Source organism: Danio aesculapii, chromosome 18, assembly GCF_903798145.1.
Source record: "Danio aesculapii chromosome 18, fDanAes4.1, whole genome shotgun sequence".
Classification (NCBI taxonomy): Eukaryota; Metazoa; Chordata; class Actinopteri; order Cypriniformes; family Danionidae; genus Danio; species Danio aesculapii.
The window spans coordinates 11429424-11451426 of record NC_079452.1 but is presented as its reverse complement, the minus strand read 5'-3'; the positions used below and the strand labels follow the sequence as shown (position 1 = coordinate 11451426).

The following is a 22003-nucleotide window of genomic DNA, read 5'->3' as shown; positions in this document are numbered from 1 at the left end:
TTCTATTTTTTTGAAAGATTTCTGATATTTTGGAACAGTAAACACTGCAGGCTAAATAATTCAAATGATTCATTGACTTCTGCTGTCTTCATTTGTTTCAAAAACACAGATTTCTTGACAATTTAAAACAGTATCTTTGCATATTTTTTCTGCTGGAGATACTGTTGTCCTAAAAAAATGTAAATAAAAGATCTTACAGATACCTTATGAACGGTATTACAGAAAATTTTGCTGGTTTTAAAACCTTGACTTTCCCAAACCACGATATACCTTGAATACGGTTATCATCCCATGCCGAGACATAACACCGTAAAAAATATATACATCATTTTCATTTTTGGGTGAACTGTCCCTTTAAAACAAACAAACGTGAATGCCATCCACAAAGTTGTGTGTTTTGGTACCAAGATTGCAAAATATGATTACATTTTGATGGACTTTGTCACAACACTTATTACATCATTTTGTGGCTGTTCAAACACACTCGACCACACGTTTACACTATCAATGCAGTTCAATCAAATCCACTTTCAGCTATCTCTGGGTAAGCTCAAAACATTTTAGACTCCATTTATACGTTTACCATTCACTTGTGATAGGATTGATTAAAGTAATCTTTAGACCATTTATAATGGGGCCTGAAATAACCCCCATAGTCTTTAAAGGGATAGTTCACCCAAAATGAAATTTTCCTCACCATTTACTCGCTCAAGTGTTTCTAAACCTTTAAACATTTATGAATGTCTTTGTTGAACACAAAACCAGATATTCTAAAGAAAGTTAGGAAAAAACAGCCGTCCATAGTAGGAACAGAAAATACCATGGAAGTCAAAAATGATTCTATTTTTCTCAAGAATTCTTCAAAACATCTTCCTTTGTGTTCAACAGAAAAAGACACTCAAACAGGTTCTGACCAAATAGAGGGAGAGTAAATGATTACATAATTTTCATTTTTGGGTGGACTGTCCCTTTAAATTAAACAAACGTGGACGCCAACCACAAATTGGTGTGTTTTGGTACTAAGATTGCAAAATATGATTACATTTTGGTGGACTTTCTCACAACACGTATTACATCCTTTTGTGGCTGTTCAAACACACCCGACCACACGTTTACACTACCAAAGCAATTTCATCAAATCCACTTTCAGCTATCTCTGGGAAAGTTCAAAACATTGTAGACTCCATTTATATGTTTACCATTCACTTGTTATATTCATTCATTTTCTTTTCGGCTCAGTCCCTTTATTAATCTGGGGTTGCCACAGAGGAATGAACCGCCAGCTTATCCAGCATATGTTTTACGCAGCGGATGCTCTTCCAGCTGCAACCCATCACTGGGAAACACTCACTTGTAATATGATAAAAGTAATTTGTAATGGGGCCTGAAATGACCTGTCCTTAAAGGGATAGTTCACCCAAAAATGAAAATTTCCTCACCATTTACTCACTCTCAAGTTGTAAACCTTTATGAATATCTTTGCTGGATACAAAACAAGATATTCTGAAGAATGTTATGAAAAAACACCCGTCCATAGTAGGAACAGAAAATAATCTGGATGTCAAAAATGATATTTTTTTTCCCTTAACATTCGTCAAAACATCTTCCTTTGTGTTCAACAGAAACTCAAACATATTCTAAACAAGTAGAGAAAAAGTAAATATTGCATAATTTTATTTTTTGGGTGAACTGTCCCTTTAAGTTAAAAATAAATAGGGAAAATTTAACAGAAAGCATCTCCCTGTATTGCTAGTCACACATTGGCCCTGCAGCGATAAGGATAGCTGGTCATATCCTTCCCGTTTTTGACACAACAGATAGGCAGTGGTCAGGATTACAAAATATCAAACACATGGGCAGCCAAATCTAGTTACGCTAATGCGTGGTTTCGTCGCCACTCCTCCGTCTGGTTATGTTTCGTGTCCGTTGAGTTGCGTCCTGTCATACCGTCTCGTTCCTCCTCTCCACGTGCCTGCTCACAGGATTGGCCATGCCACTCACTTCCCTACGTCACTCGTGCGTTGGGAGGGATTAGACGGAATCCCTCTGCTGCTGTTGGCTCGGCGACGTATCAATCACGCGAGTAGGTGGGACCCGTAGAGATGGGCGGGGCTTGAGGCAGGTGGAGTTGTCAGTCGGCAGTTTTGAAGTACGAGGCTGGAGGAGGCTGAAGGCTGGAGACAATCAGAAATAAGTACAAGCAAAGGTGATGTGTTTCTGTCACGCTGGGTGGTCTTCATCCTTGTCAGCGAGATGACGGGAGGTACAGACTGCCCCTGGTCAGGTAGTTAGGAGTCTGTGTGCTCGTCTGGGTGAAGAAGAACCGACAATTTGTGTTATACATCAATAAGGTAGGCAACGCTGATGTGGTACTTGTATTTTAAAGGAATAGTTCACCTAAAAATTCTGTCATCGTTTACTCATCTTACAAATTTAACTTTCTTTTTTTAAATTCTGGAAACCTGTAACCATTGACTTCCATTGTATTGACTTTATTAGTTACAAAATTTCAGCATTCTTCAAAATATCTTCTTTTGTATTCAACAGAACTCATAAAGGTTTAAAAACACATGTAAATGGTGATTTACTCTTCATTTTTGGGTGAGCTATCTCTTTAACTACACTGCAAACAAATGCTGTCTTGAGCACTTCTATTTTTTAACTGCTGGCAATGATAAAGTGTTTGACTGACATGTTTCACAAGCTTTAGATTTATTTGCACATGAAAATTGTCCAGGCAGGTCGCAATGGCACGTTACTTTGCCGCTGTTATGTAGTTTCAACAGGAGGAAGTGGAGACTGAGCCCGGCTGTTGTTGTAGTAGCCTATTACATAACAGTCCGGGAAAGGGAGGGCTATGAGCTCTCTCTCTCTCTGTGTTCGTTTATGTCTAAATAAATAACCTTCCTTCTGGCAGGATAATTAATGCCACAGAATATTACAAGAACTATAAAAGATTTGTTTCAGATGTTTGCTGATTAGACTGCATATTTAGTTTACAGATACAAATTAAACAAGGAATCAGTGTTTCGTTCTTCATGGGAGCTGCTACTATTTTATTACTTTTTACATTATTGCTAGTTTCCTTTTCAGTATTTAGATGTGTAATTTAGGCTAGACACAAATATTTAAACGTGTAAAGAACAGCTGACTGTGTTGGTTTCACTCTCAGTTCTGATTGATTTTCTATTCAGAGATAGGTCTTTGTGTCAGATGTGCTGGTAACACAATGGCTTGTCTGTGAATTCCCTTTTATTTTAGAGTAATTGTTCTAGACCTTTAATTAGAATTTTTTTAAAAGCACTAGCAAGTGTCTAAATCCCTCTTAACCATGGAAATAAATGCAAGGGACTTCGATATTTAAAAAAAAAAATGGAACAAATAGCATTATGGCAAAAGAACTATTGTTAAATAAATGAAAATGCTAATTTCTTAATGCTTGCAAAACTGTCTGCTCAGTTTTGACCCTGGAGAGATGTTTTAAGCTCAGATTTATATTTATTCATATATATTTTCATAACAAATATTTCCTATTAGATAATTTTTTTACCAGGGTATAATTGCAACATCTGTAGATGTCTAAAAACAATACCTTTTTTAAAGTGATCTATGAAGTAGTGCTAAGAATAACTTTTGTAGATTATATTTAGGCTTTCCCTTGTCTCACACACTTTGTGAACTGATTTTTGTTGATGTATTGGCAAAAAGAAAACTACAAACTTTACTTTCCAAAAAAAAAAAAAAAAAAAAAAGAGGGAAAAAAGTTGTAAATGTAGTAACAACATGGTTACAAAACATGGTAACATTCAAAGCTTTCACTTATTTACTCTTACTCATTATTGAGAATATGCTGAAATGATACAATATGGTCTTGCAATGTTTAATATTTATAAAAATAAGGTCTTATTTTGGGGTGGCTCAGTGATTAGCACTGTCGCCTCACAGCAAGAAGGGCACTGGTTCGAGTCCCGGCTGGGCCAGTTGGCATTTCTCTGTGGAGTTTGCATGTTCTCCCCGTGCTGGCGTGAGTTTCATCTGGGTGGTCCGGTTTCCCCCACAGTCCAAAGACATGTGCTATAGGTGAATTGAGTAAGCTAAATTGGCTTGTGTGTGAATGTGAGAGTGTATAGGTGTTTCCCAGTAGTGGGTTGCATACTATGCATATTTTTAATGCATTATGGAAATTAAAGCAGTTGTAGTGGCATGCACAACAGTACTAGAGTCGTTGATCAATACTACATAAATTATAATAAGTTAAAATACTTTTTATATTCAAAATTGAAATCTGTCAGAATCTAAATGAACCTGCGGTCACAGGATTCAAGGGAATTGTCTGGTTTTCCCCTGTTGGCAAATGCCAGAAATACGCCATTGATGGCAAAAACATTGCTCATTGGTGCCAGTAAAATGTATCTGCATTTCTAATCCAATCAGAATGAAGCTGAAAGCATTAGTGCTGTGAATAAAGTGTCTTAAAACATAAAATCCCCAGAAAATATAAGCACAGGCAAAAGAAGTCTCATAAACATTAATGTGCTGGCAAAATCCATTACACTATGATCGCTGTCATATACAGTTAACGTCGAATAAGTTGAATTATTAGCCCTCCTCAATTATTCTCCTCCCTGTATATTATTTTCCGTTTAACGCACACATTTCTAAACATAATAGTTTTAATAACTCATTTTAAATAACTGATTTATTTTATCTTTGCTATGATGACAGGAAATAATATTTTACTAGATAGTTTTCAAGATACTATTCAGCCTAAAGTGACATTTAAAGGCTTAATTAGGTTATCTAGGCAAATTAGGGTCATTTGGCATCATCATATCATCATATCAAATCATTGTATAACAGTGGTTTGTTCTGTAGACCAGTGTTTCTCAACCCTGTTCCTGAAGGCACACCAACAGTACACATTTTCAATGTCTCCCTAATCAAACACACCTGAATCACCTAATTAGAACATAAGAAGAGACTCCAAAACCTGAAGTTAATTAGTCAGGTAAGGGAGACATCCAAAATATGTACTGTTGGTGTGCCTCCAGGAAAAGGGTTGGGAAACACTGCTGTAGACAACGAAAAAAAAAATGCTCAAGTGGGCTAATAATATTGATCATAAATTTTTTTTTATTATCATTAAAACGGATTTTATTCCTGCTGAACTAAATCAAATAAGACTTTCTCCAGAAGAAAAAATATTATAGGAAATACTGTGAAAAATCCCTTGCTCGGTTAAACGTAATTTGGGAAATATTTAAAAAAGAAAAAAAAAAATCACAGGAGAGCGAATCATTTTGACTTCAACTGTATATCTTCTGACAAATGGCGCAGGCTAAACCTAATAAATGTTGTGTATCACCAGTGAGTTCAGTGTGTGTATATGCTGGACATAATGTAGCTGTTCAGTTACATTTCAATTCATCTTTATGTCTATAGTTCATTTTACAATGTAGATTGTGTAAAAGCAGCTTTACACCAATAAAAAAATGGAAAAAAGCCACAATAATTGTTGTGTAGGGCGTCACGGTTGCGCAGTGGGAAGCACAATCTCCTCACAGCAAGAAGGTTGCTGGTTCAAGCCTCGGCTGGGTCAGTTGGCATCTCTGTGTGGAGTTTGCATGTTCTCTGTGTTCGTCTAGGTGCTCCAGTTTCCCCCACAAGTCCAAAGACATGTGGTACAGGGGAATTGGGTAAGCTACATTGTCATTAGGGTATTTGTCTGAATGAGAGTGTATGGGTGTTTCCCAGTGATGGGTTGCAGCTGGAAGGGCATCTGCTGCGTAAAACATGTGCTGGATAAGTTGGCGGTTCATTCCGCTGTGACGACCCCTGAATAATAAAGGGACTAAGCTGAAAAGAAAATGAATGAATGAATAATTGTGTAATAATCGCTTTAGTAATTACTACATGTAAACTTGGAGTAGTGACAGAATGTGTGCTTTATATATTGAATTTGAATATATTTCCTATTAAATAAGTTTACTCTGAAAGCAGCTTACAGAACACAATATACCTAGATGGGTATATAATTATGTTTTAGGTAATTAAGACTTGTGGCGCTGCGTATTGATGGATTTGCTTTTCAGTGTTTGGACTTTTGGCAGTGAAAATTAAACCACACTGAACTGAACTAAACTGAACTTCAAGTCTGAAAACTGGACTGACAGCTTCAATTTACTAGAACTTCTATGTTAAGCTGCTTTGACACAATCTACATTGTAAAAGCGCTATAAAATAAACAAGAATTGAATTGAATTAGTTTAATAATGTCCCTTAGGTAGATGTAAAAAGATGATTTCCAAAGTTCACCATTTGTTGGGCATTTTAGAAATAAACTCATGTTATCAGCGGTACTGATCGAACATGTTTATATGCGATAACCTTGAGAACAAACTCCGCTTAGAAATGGGTAAATAAATTCTGCTTGAGGCCACTGTCTGCCCAGCTGTATCTCTTTTCCCTCAGGGCCCGGGATGCCCAAGGAACCGAGAGGTGATGCTCAAGGGTGTGTAGGGGAGAGGGAACGCACATCCCGTCCAGCCAGTAAAAATGCTAAGGACAAAAGTAACAGTGCTGCCCTTTTGGCTTCAAGAGCTAGAGCACACACTGGACAGGAATCAAATGGACGTGGCTCCCGCTGCTCTGAGAAAGACTCTGGTTACTCGGGTGAGTATTGACAGAACTGCTATAAAACTCCCCTCCTAATCTCCCCTTTCCACCAAGTGCTTTTACACAAGTCAAGTCACATTTAAAAACACTGGTGTGAAACAAAGTGCTGTACAAGACAAACATTCTGATTAAAGACAAGAACCAATACAACTACAAACTGTAGGTCGAGACTGTACACAATTAAATAACCAACACATAAATTAATCAAATGCCATGAATACAAATAAGTCTTCAACTGCAAATTAAATACTAAAATGGAAGAGCATGACCTGATGTCCTGAGGTAAGTTGTTCCAAAGTCTAAGACCAGTTACTGAAAAAGTAAGCTGCCCTTTCTTTCAGCATCAGGTGTGCATGAGGAATGTACAGAAGTTGTTTGTCAGAGGATCTGAGCGTTCAGGGTGATTGTTGATATCATAGAATCTTGGTTTTTCGACATCCAAAGACCCAGCTCTGAACCAGGAAAATTGGTTCTTAAATGGCCCGTTTCCACTGAGTGGTACAGTACAGGTCTGTACGCGTTTATGCCCATTTCTACTGTCAAAAGATATTAAAAAGCAAACAGTACCATACCACTTTTTGGGTACCCTTTCCAAAGGGTACCTAGCACAACAAAAGAGTACCAAAAGGTGGAGCTAGATGCGCAGCTGAACGCTATTGGTTTACAGAGCAGCATCACTGGCGCATACACAAGCAAGGAGACCAAAAACAAAAGAAGCGCCATTTTTAAATACACAGCCAAGACATTATACCTTTATAAAATATACATATAATAACGAGCCATGGTCGCAAACCTTGTCATTGTCTTGATGAACAGCCACAAAGCCAAGAAGATAAACTTGTTGCCCTGTTGTTGTTTACAAGGCTGGCTAAGCGTAAACGGTTTTACATTCTACAGAGAGCTCGCGGTTGCTCGCCACGCTTCTACATTTGAAATAACAAACTTTTTGAGCTCATGATAAAAACGTGCACGTGATTTATAAAGCACTTCTGACATCCATTCAGAAACGTAAAAACGCGAAAGTGAATCGCGAAAAAACAAGGAGCAAATGATTTTTACAGCAGCCTAAAAGATGAACAAACTGCCATGTTTAACTATTATCATCATCTTTTGGACCATTATGAACACGGAGTGATGGAATTACTTGGTAACAAGATGTTAATGTTACATGTGCTGGTGAAGCGGTAATCACGGAGACTTGCACCAGGGCTGGAAAGAGTACTGAAAAATCATACTTAAGAAAAAGTACCAATGCTTGCCTAAAAATGTAGTGCAAAAGTGCATTTAGTTATTGCTCAGCAGGGACACAACGTCATAAGATGCTAATATTAGGTTAGATTTAGGTTGTGACGTCAGGTGACCAAAATTCAATGTCTAGGCAGCGTCTGAGGACAACATTATTTTGATGTCGAATGACGATGTCAAATGATGTTGATATTTGGTTGATTTTAAACCAACGTCCTATTGATGTCAAATACTGACATTTATTCATCAGGTATGGCAACCAAAATCCAACATCTGATAGATGTCATAGTGGTAACATCCACACAACGTCAAGCTGTAACAACACTACACATTGATATTTGGTTGATTTTAGGTTGAACGTAAGACATTGGCATCGGCCTGATGTTAAGTTCTGACATCAACCTGATTTTCATTTCCAAACAAAATGCAACGTCCCCACGGCGTTAGCGTACAATGTCAATCTGACATCATGCTGACGTCTTGTGCCTGCCGGGTGTTTAAGGTCATTTCGGTTATCATACACTAAACATACGTCATCTTCTCATCAGTGACATGCATATAAACAGTCTCTGGGTCAATGCCATGTCTTGAGGTAGTTCATTATGATGCGACAGGAATCACAGGACAGATTTTTCTAATCCGCATAATCAAGTACAAATAAAGTAGTGACTGCAGGTTGAAGGAAAATAGTGGAGTAAAAGTACCCATACTAAAAATGTACTCAAGGGAAAGTAAAGTACACATTTTTAAAACTACTTAGTAAATTACAATTCCTGAGAAAAACTACTCAATTACAGTAGATTGAGTATTTGTAATTTGCTACTTTACACCACTGACTCAAACTATCTGTCGAACGCCACGCCTAGTGATTTTAACCGTTGTTAGACTTCTTTTTAATTCTAATCCTGACAGTGTAAAGTAGTTTGTACCTTAATGAAGTATTTAAATTAAGTTTGGGGTTAACGATTTCATATCCTATTTGCACATATTGCGTTACAGGTAAAGGAATAGGTTCATAGTAATATTTGTCAACACTGTATCGTCTTCACCAACAGGTGACAATAAAAAAAAATCGAATTGTTTTTACCATATTTGGTAAGGTAAACACAACGACCATCATATTATTTATATGAAACTGTCAAATGTCATCAAAACTATCAGAATTACTCTTGAGGGATACAGTAGGTAGAACAATAAATTAAAATACTGGAAAGAATGTAGGCTATTTCAATTAGTTTATTACATTTACAGTGGAAGTCACGCTTTATGAACAACCATTAAACATTTATGCAAATGTCGAGCATAAGTTGTCATTTATCCTTGTTTCACCAAAAAAAGTATTGCTGCATTAAACAAATAAAATAAACTTATTTGTTGCCATTAATTTAGTACAATAAAATAAATAATAATAATAAAAATCCCCAGAGCTCATAATTTTCAAACCCTGGCAATGGGCATGCAAACAAACAAGCTTTTATGGATCTGAAGCATACAGTATGTTATTATAATAAATTATGACGAAACTAATTTTATCAACAAATCAAGATACTGAATTGCTGTCATATAAGAATGTTGTACTCAGGTCTACAGATACAAGTATGATTACTAATTAAGCCTACATAACATTTTTGTAGTGTTTCCCGAGGTAGTTGCTTGCTAGTCACAACTAAACAGCAAAGTTGTTGAAACGGTATATGTGTAGCAATCGTCAGATCTGAGTCAGTGTTGCCACTCTTCATAATTTTCTTGCCACCCCATAAACAAATAATTTTCTAGATCTGCCCCTGGCTAGAACTAAGAAGCGCTTGCATCAGGGGCAGTGTTAGCATTAAAAACACTGCTGATTGCATGTTTGGTGCTTCCACATTTGCGTTACTGGGAAAGATAAGATGGTGGTTCTCAGAAGGCTTGACAAAAAAATAAAAAAAATCAACTCCAAATTGACAATAGCACTTGCTCTGAACTAGCACCCGGTTCATGCTAGTGGAAAAAGGATAAAAGCGACTCAAATAATACAGCCGGCTCAAACCCAGCAGTGTATTAAGAACAATTGTCCCAATGTACCATACATTCAAAAACCACAAAGGAATCCAGGAATCCACCCAACAGGTTTCTGTAATTGTGCAAAATTCAGAATTTTTAGTCTTGTTTAATCCATTATATGTACAGCAATTTGTCAATGAATCAGACGCTCTTGGTAGTCAAATAGTGAACAAAGGTTTGAATAACTCCTGCGGTAAACTCTTTGTAAAGAAAATTAATTCAAAGAGAAAGAAGTATATTCTGCAGCAGGTATGTTCTGTGGTCAAAGGTGAGAGTAACCCAATTAAAGAGTAGAGCTCCGCTACCAGTTTTTTACTCATACAGTCCGTCATAGTAACCTGTCATTGAATGTTCTTTGTTAGAAGACATATGTTTGCATAGCAACTACAAATAAGTGATCTCTCACACTGGCAGGAACATGTGTATACTATTGAACAGTTTGTACAAAATGGCCGTCTGTCCTGTAGAACACAAAAGGAGATCTTGCAATTTTTTTCTCATATAGTTTATATAACCTATACTTGATTTGTTAGGAAAAGAAAACCTCTTAAATACTTAAATGTTCTGGATAATATTTTCTTGTTCATGGAAGGATGGGTAGATGGGTTTAGACTTGGGATGACAAAACTTCATTTTTGAGTGATCATTTTCCTGATAATACACTACTTGACCTGAAGAACACGGACACTCAAACAACACACACCCATATGTGCTTGTTAACCATGTAATTTCATAACCATATGTAATAATAGGGAGTTGCTCCTCCTTTGACCATATAACGGCTTGCTACTGTTGGAAAAAATTTTGCCTAGTATTTTTTTTTTCCTAGTAGGACTTTGTGAACATTGCAAATGCCTTGTTTCACTGAGAGGTATGTGGTTCAGTACAGTACAGTTTTGTGATTTGGTAAGTCACCTTGATCAGGCTTGTGTTTCCACTGCCAATAGTGCCCTTACTTGGTAGGCATGATGTATTTCAGAAAGTTGCTGTGGACCTCATTCTTGCTCAAAAAATAACATCTTTACATATCATTTCATTTGCAAACTCAAGTTCATTATTTCAAATATAGACGCACTGCAGGCGCATGCAAATACAAATCTGGCACCACTCGTACTTTCTACACTTTCGAACCCGACATGTTAATGGCCCATCAACCAAAGGACAAAGAGCAGATCTGTTCTTGCTTCTTGGCACGTGTTTGTCTCAAGAAAACGACTAGCTTAGTTTGAGCATGGTTCATTACTCTTTGTATTTTTACTGTGTCATGTTTTGACAACATATTTAAAAATGGTGCTTACGTTTTGGTGTCGCTAGGTATTCTGGAGCTGCGTCCCAAATGGCACACTATACACTTATGCACTTACACACTCAACAGCTTTTACTAAGCGGAAATTTCCATGAGTATAAACGCATTCACCATCAGGAGGCGGTATAATCACTCTCGTAGAAGAATTTTGCTTTCACAATCCAAAATAAATAAAGTAATCCAACGTCTGAAAGCTCCGCCCCTTCTGCTACTGAGCAAAGCAGCGGCTGTTAAATGCCACACTTTATTTTAACGGTTGAATAAGTGCACTTATTCCACTTAGAGTTTTCAGTATGAAAGCACTACTTACACTATTAATGCTATAAAATGGTGTAGAATAGTGCATAAGTATGCGATTTGGGATGCACCTTAGGTAAATGGTGCCAAAAATTAGTAGGGTTAATTATTCTTGTACATTTGACAGTGGAAACTGAAATAAATGTGTTATGTACTGTACTAAACCGTACTAATCAGTGGAAACCTTTAAAGATAAAGGTGCTCAGCTGGGTTCAGGTTTGGACTGTGTGGGCCATATCCTATTCAATTGAGCTTGTTCATATTCTTGTTAATATTTATATATACTTTAACTTGAGATTTTTGACAATTTTTTTAACTGAAGGTGTTTGTACAAGAAGGTTTAATTAATGCATTTTTGCTTTTATGTGCATACTAGTAATGTTTGCCACTGAAAGTGCCAGATCTGTTAATTAGTTGCTAACAAAGTAGTGTATTATTTTAATGCTAAAGCATGGGAACTCAAGTCCTTGAGGGCTGCAGCTCTGCACAGGTCATCTAGGTGTTTAAAAGAGAAACAGCTTGATTAGTTGAATCAGCTATGTTTGCTAAGGGTTGAAGGAAAACTGCAGAGCTGCGGCCCTCCAGCAATTGACTTTGAGACCTATGTGCTAAAGTAATATCAGTGTCAACTTTATAAGGCTGCAATCCTTCTTGTTTTCTTTTGCCCATCCTTTTGCCTCCTTTTTCTCTTCCACCCTATGTACATGCTCCTCCTACTGCTCTGTTTCTTTCTCAGACACTGGCTCAGACTCTTTGCAGACAGATGCAGATGACCGGCAGAGCAGTGCGAGCGAGCCTCAGAACCACAAGGGATCCCTACATGGAAACCACATATTGGTATCTGGGACCCCTGAACTCACCCCTATATTCATTATTAAGGATGTTGTGCTGAAGCAGGTAAGACAATCTGAGTGGTAAGAGTAAGAAGCTTTGTTCTGAAATGTAGTGAGCATCTGACGATATCCATATAAAAATCCATATTGGATTTTGGTTAACAGTATAGTTATGAAAATTTGGCAACATATTCATCACATGAGCAACACTGTTTTTATGACCAATTGATCTGCTGCTAATGAAAATAATTTGCAGTCAGTTATTTATAAGATTTCTACACATGACATGCAAGAAAAAAGTGGGCATACTTTATCAATTTGTTCCCTTTATTTACTGGAGCATGTGCACAATTGATTAATTTGTTCCCTCATTTTAAGTAAATTGTGCAAAAACATTTCATTAATTTGTTCCTTGATTGTGTGCACAATGTACTAATTCATTTAATGATTCTAGTTAAACTGTGCCCACAGATAAAATTTGGTTCTACTTCCTGTCTAAGTATGCATTCTTGAAATTTTCATGTAATGCAATGATGATGGCTATAACTTTCAAATCAGCATATCAAGACAGGACAGCAAAGGAAGCACGCACAAGATAAAAAAAAAGGCAGATACAATAAATAGCCTGAAGATGAATAAAGCACCAGCATATGTTACAGGGATGGGCAACTTTGAAGGGCCGGTGTCCTGCAGAGTTAAGCCCCAACCCTAATCAAACACTCCTGCCTATAGATTTCTTGTGATCTTGAAGACACGGATTAGCATGTTCAGGTGTTTTTGATAAATGTTGCAGAACAACGGTTCTCAAGGACCAAAGTTGTCCATTGCTGACAAGTTAGGAGTTAATGATTATTTTGCTTGCACGATTTAAGCTGCGGTCACATTGGGCTTTGTGTGTGCGAAATTCTGTCGTGCGGCACTGCGAAAAGGGGCGGGATTAAACAAGATGATTAGACATTTAAAAAAGCCAGCGATTGCTCCATGTTTTAAATTTCTGTCCATAGAGGTCATGTTTTGATCCTCCATTGGTCACACGCAGTCAAGTGATGCGATTTTGCAGGTCAGAGTTCACCAAGCTTGAACTTTGCACCGCAGCGAACTGCGAAATTTAACGCATGACCCTGCAATTCCGTTCTGACGCATTCGCGTGCGTATGAATGGAAGTCTATGGGAGGAAAAGTCAAGTGTGACCGCAGCTTTACAAAGAACAAGTTTGCCCATTGAAAGCTGCAGAATTTTGCACCAACCCTAATCAAACACACCTGAACAAGCTAATTAAGGACTGAGTTGTATGCTGCAGTCACACTAGAGTTTGTATGTGCGTAATTCTGTTGTGCGGCGCTGCAAAAAGGGGCGGAATTAAACAAGATGCTACTGCGAAAGCTGTCGCACGAGCTTGTGTTTCCGGTCTGACGCATTCGCGTGAGTAAGAATGGAAGTCTATGGGGAGAAAAGTGCAGTGTGACCACAGCTTTCCTTGACAACTACAGTCAGGTGAGTTTTTAATTAAGGCTGCTTCAAGACTCTGCAGAACTGTGCCTCTCCAAGACCAATCTTGCCTACTCTTGACGTAGAACAAAGGTGCCCAAACTCGATCCTGGAGGGCCAGTGTCCTGCAGAATTTAGTTCCAACTTGCCTCAACACACCTGCCAGGATGTTTCTAGCAAGCACAGTAAGAGCTTGTTTACCTGGCTCAGGTGTGTCTGATTGGGGTTAAGGCTGATTTATACTTCTGCGTCAAATGCACGCGTATGGTCCGGCGCAGCCTGCGCGTGGTCACGTAGTCCTCGCTGTGACCGTTGCCAACATTGATGTGCACCTCTCAAAAAATGTAATTACACGTGGCAACGATGCGTAGCGCAAGCTCTGTGATTGGTTGGCTTGGTAGCACTGACGACTGTGTGCAGGACCAAGAGCCGCGCGAACCCGTTGGAGCGAGTGTTGAGTCCTGTGAAGGAGGTTCAGATGGAAACTGTTGTTTTGTGTTTACCTTATGATTAAACTTGCTGCACATCCGCCGGTTTCCGCGAGTTTGAGCTACTTTTACAGTAAAGAAGCGTTTAGAAAAAACTAAATACCAGAGAAGAAACTTGACACAGAGGAACATAACCTCACTGCCAGCTAGCATTTTGGAAGTGTTATTGCAGAACAGTACTGCAGAGAACAAATTAATAAATTGTGCCCTTATTTTTTTTTCTCCTGCATGTTGTTTGGGCTGCTATAGATTTCTAACTATAGCAGTTAAGGCAAAGGTATACTTCATTTGATGTGTTCCTCCATATCTGATGCAAATTTTAAAATATACTCTAATATACAGTCCAACCCAATTGAACGTGGATTGAAGTATTTCCTACTCTTTTGTGTTAAGTAAACAGCAGTGCAGCCCACTGTATTTTGGAAAGCCAGAGATAAAATAAGCTATCGGATAGCTGGAGAGTTAAAGTACAAAATGATGCATGGAAATGAAACGTTAATGGTAAGAGGTATACAATGGTCCTTTGGAAGTGAGTTGTGTAAGACAAAACTATGGCATTTCTAAAAACGAATCATTTACTTGTGTAAAAGCTGTTCTGTACAAGAAGGTATTTTGTCTTTCCCTCCCTTTTTTCCTTAAGCCTGGGCAGTCTGGTCAGGACCACGTCCTCCCTTCATCTCTGTCGTGGGGTGGAGGTGCTGCAGGCGGTCAAGCTCCCACCCATGTCCTTTTGCTGCAACAGCCTGGCATCAATCAGAGCTCCCCGTTGCACATCCTCAAACCACAGCCACAGAGATCTGAAAGCAAGAATGTAAAGAAGAGCAAAAACACTTACCTCCCCATCCTAAACTCCTACCCTCGAATTGCGCCTCACCCTAGTAAGAAAGGCACAGAAAAACCTACAACAAATCGGGGAAGTAACACAGAGGAGCACAGCCTGAGTAAGCGAGTATGCACAGAGGAGAAAAGAGAGAAGGTGTCCACAACCATGCAAGCATCCAAGCAACACCTGCACAAACAACCAGTAAACAACTTGCTTTTAAACTCTCATTCCCTCTCAAGGTCACTTTCTGCAGGCCATGAGACATCTGATACTCACAAGAACCGGAGTCCGTACCGCCCATCTAGTCCCTCTGCCTCCCTCAGTGTGAGCTCTCCGTCAGTTTCAAGTACTCAAATTCCTTCCCCACCTTCTTCCATTGATCTAATTCAAACCAGAAAAGAACCCCATAAGCATTGTCCAGGACAGAAAAGTGACTCTGGCAAAGGGTCACACACCTCCAAAGGGACAGCACGGCACCGCCGCTTCCTCAACACAGTGGAGATTCTGAGCCAGTCTGGGCTGCTGGACATCACCTTAAGGACGCAGGATCTGCTACGGCAAAATGCTGCCACAGAGCGAGACATAGCCCAGCTTCGCCAACATGCCCAACTGCTTTTCCAGGCTGCCCAAGCAGGTGTTGATGCACCGGCTGCCTGGGAGAAGCTTCAGCAGGTCATGTCTGAGTCTGGGCATTATCCCAGCCTCAAGTGCCTACCCACAGACAGCAGCGATGGAGGGGACAGGTCTCACTCAAAGGTGGAAGTTGAGGCAGCCACAAGTACCAAACCTGATAGTCCATTGGTATACGGATACAGACTTAACAGGACTGAAGTGGTTGCGCCCCCATCTCCTCTGCTAGCTCCCATGACAGATGCAGAATGTCAATCAACAGGTCAATATGATCGTCCCAATGATAGCACCAACATTTCTGAGCAAATCAGAGCCCATAGAGGAATTTATAGTCTACCGGATGATCCCCTTATGCCTCCAGACAGCTCCACACATGGGAACCTGCTTTAGACTGCTCCCAGAAATCAGCAAGGAAGACTTCACAATACTTTCACGAACATCTCAAACATACAGTCAGATGTTACATCATTGTCCTATGACTGGGTGTTTCCATGGCAAATCAGTGCTATGCTCAAGGACAGCAGATCAACTGTGCTGTGTGCCATCTTCATGGGTCATGTTTCTACTCATCTTAATCAGCAATCACTTAAAGTGTCTGATGAGACATATGCAGAATTTAACGCACATCCCATGTACTGCCATTTGTTAGTTTTCTCTCGGACATGGTAATCTATGTCAGCTGTCTTGCCCCATAACCGAATCGTTACGTTTGTAACACTTGATGCATAGTTGATCACAGAGTAATCGAACATGATGTTATGTTTCCAGACAAATTGACGAGTTTGAAATTGCTGCCACAGTGAGTAGCATGTAGTTTCCTTTTTGAGGAATAAGTTCATCTTGGGAATTATATTTTGCATAAATGCATTATTTGTGATGAGATCCCCTCTCTATACAAGACTTGTCAAGTAAAGAGCAAAAGCATGATGATCTGAAAGTCAAAGCTTTGAGAGAACTGTTGTCGCTCTTATTTAGGTCCATGAAGCTTATGCTCTTCTATGCAGTACTCGCTTCATTAATCTCATTACATTAATCGGCTTGCTTTAAGTCTTCATTTTTGACCATGGACCAAGACACCCATTACTCAAGCCTTTCGATTGGTCAAACTTAAATATTTATGTGAGCTGTGTTTTTTTTTTTCCTTTTTAATCACAGATCATTATGATGTCTTGTGAGTTTTCTTGTGTTAATGTTTTGTGTCAGCCTTAATGTATTCTGAAACATCTTTACTTTCCCCCCCAATTTTATGTACTTTTCCAAGCTGTTTGGCACATTTGATACCCTCGACATGACACTAATTTACTATTATTTGATGTTGTTGTGATGCTATATTTCCTTTTATTTGCTTGCCGAGAATTTTTAAGGAATCACTTGTTTAATTCACACACACAAAATGTTGTAGGCAATGTGATTATGCATACAGAGTTTAGTACTTTATGCTTGGGTTAAAACATTTTGTGTTTCTATACCAATCACAAATTTTCCTCTTAAATCAGTACACAAAATTAAACAAAACCACTTTAGATTTGACCTGATTCTTTTTCTAACTTTGGGTTCTTCATTTTGTTTCTTCAACTTTTTCTCCTTATTTTTCTTTCTCTAGATATTGATGGTGCATTGTACACATGGTGCATTGTGAGTCCAAATAAATGGCAGTCCAATAGAGATGTTCTGGGTTTGATGGCTAAGTGAAGCAGATCATGAGTTTGTGTATGAAATGAATGGCAGGCTTTGACGTGACTGATATTTGTGCTTCCTCATGTAGCAGCATGAGTATGTGATGCAATTTTAATGCATCTAAAGAATGTATAAGTGTGTGTTCTGACATGAGATCTGTAACATAAGATTAAAGTATGTACGTGTGTATGATTCCCGGCTTTTCTTTGCAGTTTCCTGAGTCAAGTCAGGATCACTTCAATAGATACATTACTAAAAAAACATGCAGATTAAAATAAAGAATTGATAAAATACATTTGTTTTGTTGTGTATATATACATTTAAAGTATGTTTTTAAAATGACAGGATTTTAACTCTTTAATTGCCAAATTAACAAACAATGTCACTAATTTGGTGAAAAAAAAACCCCACACAAAATGACGTACTTTCAGTGTATAAACTAATTTTGGATTGGATTTTTAAAAACCTTTTATCACAGTCTTTAATGTGAAAGATTTGAAACAACATTGGCTTTGATGCATTGTTAGATTTTAGAATTTACTGTTGGTGACTGTTTTTGCCCCATTGACTTCCATTATAACCACATTTGATGGTGCATAAACACACAGTCTTTGTTTTTGTTTACTCTGTGTACTTCTGAGAGCTGAGATGCATATTTTGATTTTCTCAGACACATCAAGGTAAGTGCGTAAAGGTCACTGTCACACACACTCAGACACACATTCACAGACTAATTTGCCGTTATATTCTTTCATTCTGTTTCTTTTCGGCTTAGTCCTTTTATTAATCTGGGGTCGCCACAGCGGAATGAACCGCTTTTCCAGCATATCGTCACCTTGGAATTATAAGGTTCTATCTGCGTTCTGAATGATTTTGAGATATTGAGCTTCAAAGTTTTTGCTTTCCATAGCAAACAGTATGTGTAACATTAGTTTTTTTTAAAGTAAAAATCTTAAAACGTAAACAACTTATCAAAAAAACACTCCATAATGTAAATAAGTTGTCATTTATTAGGAATATGTCAATAACTGTTAGATAGAACTTTATAATTCTAAGGTGACGATATGTTTTATGCAGCGGATGCCCTTCCATACACCCATTCACTCACATACACTACGGATAATTTAGCTTAGCTAATTCACCTATACCACATGTCTTTGGACTTGTGGGGGAAACCGGAGCACCCTGATGAGGCCCACACGAACATGGGGAGAACATGCAAACTCCACACAGAAACGCCAACAGACCCAGCTGAGGCTCGAACTTTTGCTGTGAGGCGAACTTGCTATCCACTGCACCACCGTGGTGTCTTAATTTGCTGTTATACTCCATATAAAATGCAGAAACTAAGCTTTGTTTTGCAAATATTACAAATTTGACCTCTTCCCGAGGAAAACCACCAACAATCAAAAATGAATGATTATGCTGTCATGGTTTTGTAATTAAAAAAAAAATGTGGTTATAATGGAAGTCAATGAGACAAAAACAACCACCAACAGAAAATAAAAGAGAAAAAATGGCAATGTACTGTAAAAAAATCCAGTACATAATTTTTATATTGAAAATAGGTCATTTTGTGAGAGGGGTCTGGATGCAGACCGGGTGCAGTGCAATCTCAGCTTATAATCAGCTCATCATAAAGGCTGCATCCAGATACTAATGCATTTTGTGTGTTTTTTTTTTCACCAAATCAGTGACACCATTTAAAAATTTGGCAATTAAAGAGTTATAATCCTGTAATTGTTAAAAACATTTAGTAGTTTTGATCAAGACTGGGGTTGATTAACAGATTTATGCAAATCAAATTGAAAAAAATATTTATCTGTTTTTATCCCTAGTAAATTTGTCCAGAGTGTATCGTTGAGGTTTTTTTTTAATTCAAAGCATTTTCTGAAAATATGGCTCTAAATAAGATTTGTCATCAAAAATCATTTTGCTTGCTGAAACAGGTTATGGCCAAATTAAGACTCAAAATTACTCCCAGAGTGGTTGAAAACATCCCCAACACTACATAAGGATAAATGTTAAATCCAAGTGTGTATGTCGTGGTTTGAATATTTTGCAATATAGCAGGTTTGTGGGGACAAATGTCTGGATTGCATGACTCTACATGAATAGATCATCCGTTGATGGTCTTAGCGTCATTAAGACTTGTGCAACAAATAGATCATCTAAATCTCTTAGAGGGCCGGAGGAATAAACTAATATTAACTGTATAACTCAACTCTAATGTCCTACAATTTTATGAAGTATTACTTTGGGGATGAAAATATAGAGAAAATATTATGTTAACGAATTTTTTTGAAAGACACCAACATTCGTATGCAGCCCCCATCCCCCTTTTGTCACACAGTTTGTTTAGAATAGAAGTCTTGTGAACTGCTTCCTAGACAACCATCAAGGGTCACCATAGTACAGAATTCAAGTATTTAGACTTATTACAACGCTGTTTAACCTCTTAATTTACTAAAAACGTGTATGCTTCCAAGTGCTGTACCATTATTATGTAAAATAGCAGCAGTCTCCCCTTCTCCCACTCTAAAGTTCAGGATGCAAACAGAACACCTGAAAACGTTTGAGCTTACATTTAGGATTTTTGTTAAGTCCTGCAATGTTCAAGTTTAGACAACTAGAATGCTAAACTACTTAAGCAGGTTTTATATTATATTTACATATTTATATTAATGTTATTTTATTACATTTGTCTCAACCTGGTAACGTTAGGGAAGAAAAAAAAGTATATGGCTCCCTCAAGCGGCAGTACAAGGAAACAACCACTTCACACCAGCCGCTGAATCAAAACGGAATTGAATTTATTTGGTGAATAGCAACATTAAAATCTTAATCTGCAGAAAACACCTTAAGCAGCAGAAAGGTACATGTTGACAAATGCTTACCATGGTACAATCGGAGGACTCTGCGCACGCTGCGATTCAAACTTAAAATGTACCCGCCAATGACTTTAATGCCTTCTGGGCGCTTCATTTGAAGTGTGAATCGTAACGGACATCTGCAGTTTAACGAAATTCAGAGGTAAGCACAATTTTCGATGCTTTACATGGTTTTTATTCCCCTAATTTAGTTTTACCAACAATTAATCTTAAACGTGAGTTGTAGTGTTTCGAATTTTGTAGCAATTATTACTTTCTAGTTTGGTTTTTCGTCTTATTTGCGCTCAGGTGACGCAGCAGCTAAACTCAAGGTAACAGTTAACGTTAACCTTAAATGTTTAACGTTAAATTTGCGTTTTAATTCGCAAATTCTACTCGACAAACTCCATTTTATGTCTTGGAATTATCCTAAAAACCTGGCTCCTCATCGTGGCTACCAGAAACACTGTTTAAAGTTATGTGTTTTTATATGCAATATAATTAACAGTTAACATTATTATTACAAAGTGAACTGCTGTCGTTTCACTGTTGTTTGTGTGTTTTCTTTTTACTTTTTTTGGTGTTTTGGTTGGTAATATTTTCTTTCTACTTGCATGTGTTAACAAACCATGTTTGTTTATTGATAGTTATGCTATGTTGTGATATATTATTGTTAATATTAGTATTGTAATATGCTTGTGTGACAATATTAAGGGACAAATATGGATTTAGTTAGAAATTATTGTTTGAATTACCCTTTGTATAATAGCAGGTACCAGGTGTAATGGGTTTTAACTTTCTGGGTTTTCTGGAAGCTCCAGTTGAGGGCATCAAGAACTTGTAGCCTAAGTTTCCCGTTCTCAACTGACAGGAGTGGCATCCGGTGTGGTTTTCTGCTGCTGTAGCCTATCCGCCTCAAGGTTAATGTTTTCTGCATGCATTCAGAGATGCATTTCTGCATACTTCGGTTGTAACGAGTGGTTATTTGAGTTACTGTTGCCTTTCTATCAGCTCGAACCAGTCTGGCCATTCTCCTCTGACCTCTGGCATCAATAAGGCATTTGCGCCCATAGAACTGCAGCTCACTGGATATTTTTTCTTTTTCGGACCATTCTCTGTAAACCCTAGAGATGGTTGTGCGTGAAAATCCCAGTAGATCAGCAGTTTCTGAAATATTCAGACCAGCCCGTCTGGCACCAAAAATCATGCATCATTCAAAGTCATTTAAATCACCTTTCTTCCCCATTCTGATGCCCCTGTTTGAACTGCAGCAGATCGTCTTGACCATGTGTACATGCCTAAATGCATTGAGGTGCTGTCATGTGATTGGCTGATTAGAAATTTGCGTTAACCAGCAGTTGGACAGGTGTACCTAAAAGTGGCCGGTGTGTGTTTTTAAAAATCTAAATATTAAAACTTTCAAGGATTTTAAAATGCGGATGACCGTCTTGTGAAAACGGTCCATAATGAGTTTCTTCTGTTAAACACAAAAGAGGCTATTCTGAATAAAGCTAGAAACTGTAAACATTGACATCCATAGTATTGACATCCATAGATTTTTAAAAATGAAATGTAAATGAAACCCTAACAAGATCAACAAACTAGGAATTAGGGCGGCATAATACTAG

The 22003-nt window shown here is 38.0% G+C and overlaps 1 protein-coding gene across 2 annotated transcripts; it reads left to right on the top strand.

The window, feature by feature from the left end:
• Nucleotides 1–2122: 2122 nt before the first annotated feature.
• Nucleotides 2123–17697, top strand: si:ch211-132b12.7 (uncharacterized protein LOC564531 homolog). 2 transcript variants are annotated; one of them, XM_056478266.1, is made up of 4 exons: nt 2123–2351; nt 6472–6672; nt 12303–12463; nt 15016–17697. In XM_056478266.1, exons 2-4 carry the CDS (start codon nt 6480–6482, stop codon nt 16216–16218), a joined length of 1557 nt encoding a protein of 518 aa, XP_056334241.1. In that variant the 5' UTR covers nt 2123–2351; nt 6472–6479; the 3' UTR covers nt 16219–17697. The 2 variants fall into 2 exon arrangements, with proteins under 2 accessions (XP_056334241.1, XP_056334242.1); XM_056478267.1 differs by lacking the exon at nt 2123–2351 and having other exon boundaries at nt 5497–6672.
• The last annotated feature ends 4306 nt before the right edge of the window (nt 17698–22003 follow it).